A 5938-nucleotide genomic window follows, 5' to 3' on the forward strand; every position below is an offset into this window, starting at 1 on the left:
TATTGGCCACACTTAGGGGTTTGAGGACCTGGGGAGCACCTTACCTTCTGTGCAGAGGCAACATCCCCCTTCCCCTGGCCCTCACCCCTGGGGCAGGAGACAGCTGGGCTGTTATCTTCCTCTCTAGGGCCCAATTTGATGGGGGAGAGGGTGGTTGGTGCTGCTTACAACTTGGGACATTTAAGAGACCAATGAATGGTGAGGCAGTTGCTCCTCAAGTCTTGTGAAGTCGAGAGAGAGTGTCAGACTGACTCCTTGTGAAGTCTAGAGTGAGTGTCAGGCTTAACCCTAGTCAGTGGTTCCCGACCTTTTTTTGGCCATGCCCCACGTAAGCATCTCTAAAATCCTAATGCTCCCCCCCACCCCCTGACATATAATTCTTATTATTCCGAAAGTGAACTATTCACATAGAGGAAGCCTAAAAGGCCATTCACTTGGTCTAAAACAAGCTTCCAAAGAACATGGCATCCATGAAAGAGAAAAAGAAAAGAACGAAAGGACAGTTGAAGTACTGAGGAAGAAATCACCAAGAAATTGTTAAAAAATAATAATACGAAGTGATATGAAAAATTAGTAAATAAAGTTTCAAAACAATAGAGAACTGAAATGCATAAATATGTCACAATATATATTTGTATACTGTATATGAGGCCCCTAGAACCATAAGAAATGCAAAAAATTCACTGTTAACTCATTCTCGAATTGCCCCCCTTAAAAATCAAGTTGCTCCCCCCTGTGGGGCGTGTGCCCCATGTTGGGAACCGCTGCCCTAAGTAGAGGGACTGGGGCCCAGGGTCTATAGCAGTAGCTTCTGGGGCCAGCCCTCCTGTCCCTCAGCTTTTGCTGACTTATAGGAAGTGTAAGAATGTGGGAGGGATTGTGCCTCTGGTGACGGTGGCAATATGTATGACTGCATGTGCGTGTGTGTGTGTGACTGTCACTGTGTCTGTGACTGTGACTGTGTGTGTGTGAGACTGTCATTGTGACTGTGACTGTGCGTGTGACTGTGTGTGTGACTGTCACTGTGTCTGTGACTATGTGTGTGACTGTGTGTGTGTGTGTGACTCTCAGTGACTGTGACTGTGTGTGTGACTGTGCCTGTTTGTAAAATTGTATTCTTGGTGTAGAGAGAGTGATCATGTCACTACAACCAAATATATCCATGAGCTTGAGCAAGTGTCCACCTGTGCAGCTGTGTCTGTGTGGGTGGCTGTCCCTATGACAGTATTTCTGTGTGCATGAGTGTTTCTGACAGGGGACTGGGTCTGTGTGTGTGTGTGTGTGTGGGGGGTTTGCTGTGTGTGCACTGTGGCATAAGGGAGTGTGCCTGTGTGTAGCATTGTGAGTGGGAACGGCTTTGCCTGACACAGTGTCAAACAAGCATGAAGGCTGATTTTGAACATATGAACTTCCTTTTTTTCTTTCTTGATTAAGGTCTTACATATGTGTTCTTATCCCCCCATTGGCCTCCCATACCGCCCCCCACACTCATGCCCTCACCCCCTGGTGTCTGTGTCCATTGGTTAGGCCTATATGCATGCATACAAGTCCTTTGGTTGCTCTCTCCGACTTACCCCCATCCTCCCCTACCTTCCCTCTGAGGTTTGACGATCTGATCGATGCTTCTCTGTCTCTGGATCTGTTTTTGTTCATCAGTTTATGTTCATTATAGTCCACAAATGAGTGAGATCATGTGATATTTATCATTCTCCGACTGGCTTATTTCGCTTAACATAATGCTCTCCAGTTCCATCCATGCTGTTGCAAATGGTAAGAAAAATGGAACTCCCAGTAATCCCACTTCTAGGAATATATCCCAAGAAACTAGAAACACCAATCAGAAAGGATATATGCACCCCTATGTTCATAGCAGCACAGTTTACCATAGCTAAGATTTGGAAACAGCCTAAGTGCCCATCAGATGAGTAGATTAAAAACCTGCGGTACATCTACACAATGGAATACTACATTGCAGTAAAAAAGAAGGAATTCTTACCATATGAACTTTCCATGGTTCCCTATTGCCTCCTGAATAGAGTCCAAAATCCACTACTTGATATCCAACCCATGTGCTGTCCTCCTGTTCCCAGATCCTCCATCCTCAAACTTCCTTCCACTTCTTTCCCTCTCAAGCCAGTTAAGTGGGTTTCCCTTGTCTGCTGCGCAAGCCGAGCTCATCTGCCCTCCATGCCATTGTGTGTGTGGTCCTTCATCCATGGAATGCCTCTTCCCTAAAGCCCACCCCCACACACTACAGGGGCAAGTACCCCAAATCAGACTCCCATCTTCCCCACCTAAACTGCCTTTGTCTTTATTGCCTGTCTTCGTAAGTGGTGTTCAAGGAGGTTTAAATGGGAAAACCTTATCAGAATTAGCCTCATCTCAGTTACCATCTGGAGAACTGAACAGGGGACCAGGTAGGAGCTGACCTCTGGCTCTGGCCATGCTCCACGTCCCCTTGGAAAAGCCTGCCGTTAACTCCCAGGGTCCATCCTGTCCCACATGGAAGGGCTTCTCAGGCAGAACGCAGAGCCTTGGGCCCATTTGTATGGAACTGACTCGGAAACACAATCTGTCAAAATTGTGAACTCGGGGATGAAAGGTGCAAGAGCAGTGGGTCTGAAAGGTCCAGTGTGGCCTCAGGCTTGGGCACTTTGCCCAAGAAGCCGGTGTTGTGGCATTCCCTCTCCCAACCCCACCTCTGCCTCGGGGTGTTGTCATCCTCACACGTGCAGTTTACCCTACCTGAGCACACGCGCATGTAAGCATGCTCATAATGCCGAAACTGAAACCCACAGGGAACCAACTCCACCCTAAGCGTGAGGAAACATGAACCATTATCCATAATTTTACATAATTCTTGAGTTAAGGCTCCAAACATGTCAATTTGACACTTAAAATGCTCTTTGTAAGCCCAACTCTCATCTAGTTCTGAACTAGGGTGACCATCACAATAACTAGACTCTGATTTAAACTTATCACAAACATTATCCACATGCCAACTTAACTTAAGCCTAATGGAACTAACACGAACTAAACTCTAGCTGAAATTTAATCTAGCAATAAAACTAAAACCTGAACTCCAACCTTAATTAGTCCTGCACTCTAACACTAACCCTAAAATATTTCTAATAGGAGCTCAAGTTTATCCAAACGGTGACTCCTAAATGTACCTCAAACCTACTATGAATGAAAATCAACCCAAATCCCAACATTTTCACAATGTCAGCCCAATCCTAAATTTTCCCAATTGCTTTTAAATTCTAAACCTAACCCTGGCTCCACTCTAACCCTAACCCTAGTCATTGCCATCACCTCAACCCTAAATCCTAACCCTATTCTCACTACACCCATGATTCTGATCCTGTCCTGACCTCTGCATTAGGCCTGAGCTTATCTAACGTGGGCCAAATCCTAAACCAACTGTTGGGATTTTAGGAAGGAGCTTGTGTGTGTTCGGGTGCTGTTCAGCCATTTCCCCAAGAGATGCAAGACAGACTAACCGGGAGGGATGTCTGCCTCATCGGAGTCAGTCCATTCTTTGGCAGGTGGGTTCTGGAGATGTTTTCTTGGGGTCAGAGAGGGCAGGAGAGACTCACTGGTCACGAAGAATCTTAAAAGGACGAGACTCCAGACCAGGGGTGGGCAAACTTTTAGACTCGAGGGCCACAATGGGTTCTTAAACTGGACCGGAGGGCCGGAACAAAAGCATGGATGGAGTGTTTGTGTGAACTAATATAAATTCAAAGTAAACATCATTACATAAAAGGGTACGGTCTTTTTTTAATTTTAGTTTTATTCCTTTCAAACGGGCCGTAGTTTGCCCACGGCTGCTCTAGACACACCTGCTTCCAACCCAGCTCTTCCCTGGTATTTCTTGGAACCAGACACAAGTACGGTGGCAAACCTGTCACTGCTCATCGGGGAGCTTTTGAACACCGAGGAACCCGAGGCAGCTCAGCGGCAGCATTAACACGGTGCTGGTCCTGGCTCTAGGGGTAGCCCTGGGTCACCCCCCAGGTTCCTGCCTCCCTTCTGTAAGCTTCCTTTTCTCTCCCTTTTCAGTCCCTCAAATAAGGACAAGGGACACTCAGGCCAGAGGAACATCTGCCTTTACTCACAGTGACAGGGGCGAGAAAGTGTCCTCCTCACCTGGTCACAGTCCGTCCTACACAGCGCCCTCGGGCCTGTCCCGGGGGACCCCGCCGGGGGCAGCAGAATCGGGTCCAGGTCCGTCCGAGGGCCTCCTTGACCTCCTTGTTGCGGAGGCTGTAGATGAGTGGGTTGAGAGCTGGGATGACGAGGGTGTAGAACACAGATGCCATCTTGTCGGTGTCCAGGGCGTAGCTGGAGCTGGGGCGCAGGTACATGAACGTGAGCGTCCCGTACAGCATGGCCACGGCCGCGAGGTGGGAGCCGCAGGTGGAGGCCGCCCGCCACCGGCCCTCGGCCGAGCGCATGCGGATCACGGCCCCGGCGATGCAACCGTAAGACACGACGATGGCCAGCACCGTGGCCGTCTGGATGCAGCCACAGAGGGCGAAGAGGAGGAGTTCATTGAGGCTGGTGTCATCGCAGGAGATGGCCAGCAGCGGAGGGATGTCGCAGAAGAAGCTGTTGACCTCCCGGGAGCGGCAGAAGCTCAGGCGGAAGGTGAAGGTCGTGTGGACCAAGGCGCTCACTGCGCCCCCCAGGCCCGAGGCTCCCAACAGGGTCAGACACAGACGCCGGGACATGGCCGTGGTGTAGAGAAGGGGGTTTCCGATGGCCACGTAGCGGTCATAGGCCATGGCCGCCAACAGGCAACACTCGGCATCAGCCAGCCCTGCAAACACGAACATCTGGAAGGCACAGGCCGTGTAAGGGATGGTGGCGCGGGGCAGCAGCAGGTCCACGAGCATCTTGGGGCCGATGGCAGAGGAATAGCAGGCGTCCAGCAGGGAGAGGTTGGCCAGGAAGAAGTACATAGGCGTGTGCAGCCGGGCATCCACGCGGATCAGCAGCACCATGCCCACATTCCCCAGCAGGCTCATCAGGTAGACGGGCAGGAAGACCAGGAAGAGGGTCAGGCGCAGGTCCCAGCGACCTGTGATGCCCAGGAGGATGAATTCAGCAGGGACCACCCTGGCCCCGGTGACATTCTCTGGAGTCATCCTGCTGGACAGAGACGAAAGGGAGGCACAGCAAGAGGGAAAGGAGAGAAAGGTCATGACCACCTTGGAGGAGAAAGCACTTTGTTGTGGGAGTCAGCTGCACTTGCGTTTCAGTCTTCATTGTGCAACAAAATTGCTGTGTGACCTTCCACAAGCGTATCACCTCTTAAAACTTGAGTTTCTAACGCTGAGACATCACGCTATTTGACCTTCATAAGCGCAGGAGCCCTGTCTGTCTACTTTACTTTTAAAGCATTCCAAAGTGAATTAGTTCTAAGGACACTGCCTGGCACGTAGTAGGTGTTCAATAGGTATTTGTTACATGAAGGAAGTGTTTGTCCCTCACCTCATCGAGCATTTTGGGCCGAGCCTAATTCTTTCCTCTATACTTAGGAACACAGAATTTTAGGGGTCTTTCCCTCTTCCTTGCGGCGGGGTGGGGGTGGGGGTTGTCCCTAGTGGAGTTCAGACAACCTGTAGGGGAAGAGAAAACTTTGGGGTTCCAGCTCCACCCAACTACATGTTCTCCAGGAGTGATGCCAGCCGACTGGCTGGAATTCTGCATCCAGAAGTCAGTTGGTGGCAAACCCCTATGTGTTTCTGTCTGTCCACATGGAAAGCAAACACTACTTACCTTCACAAAGTGATGGGTGGAGCTGTTTGAGCACCTCTCCATTTCTCCATCTGTAAAATGGGAACAGTTAGACTTCAGGGCTTTTAAGTTGCTATGGAAAATTTGAGCTCAAGGACCTCCAAACCTCAGTTAAGTAGCTGTTATGAAGTGT

At 49.8% G+C, this 5938-nt stretch overlaps 1 protein-coding gene across 1 annotated transcript; it reads right to left on the reverse strand.

The window, feature by feature from the left end:
- Positions 1-4148: 4148 nt before the first annotated feature.
- On the reverse strand, positions 4149-5219 carry LOC132211723 (olfactory receptor 5C1). Its single transcript, XM_059656221.1, has one exon. The coding sequence runs from the start codon at positions 5208-5210 to the stop codon at positions 4149-4151; it is 1062 nt and encodes a 353-aa protein (XP_059512204.1). The 5' UTR covers positions 5211-5219.
- Between the last annotated feature and the right edge of the window lie 719 nt (positions 5220-5938).

The sequence above is a fragment of the Myotis daubentonii genome, chromosome 11, assembly GCF_963259705.1.
Source record: "Myotis daubentonii chromosome 11, mMyoDau2.1, whole genome shotgun sequence".
In the NCBI taxonomy this organism is placed as follows: Eukaryota; Metazoa; Chordata; class Mammalia; order Chiroptera; family Vespertilionidae; genus Myotis; species Myotis daubentonii.

What these genes read in the sequence shown, in the direction of transcription:
- LOC132211723 (XM_059656221.1), bottom strand. Translation starts at nt 5,210, where the DNA reads ATGACCTTTCTCTCCTTTCCCTCTTGCTGTGCCTCCCTTTCGTCTCTG.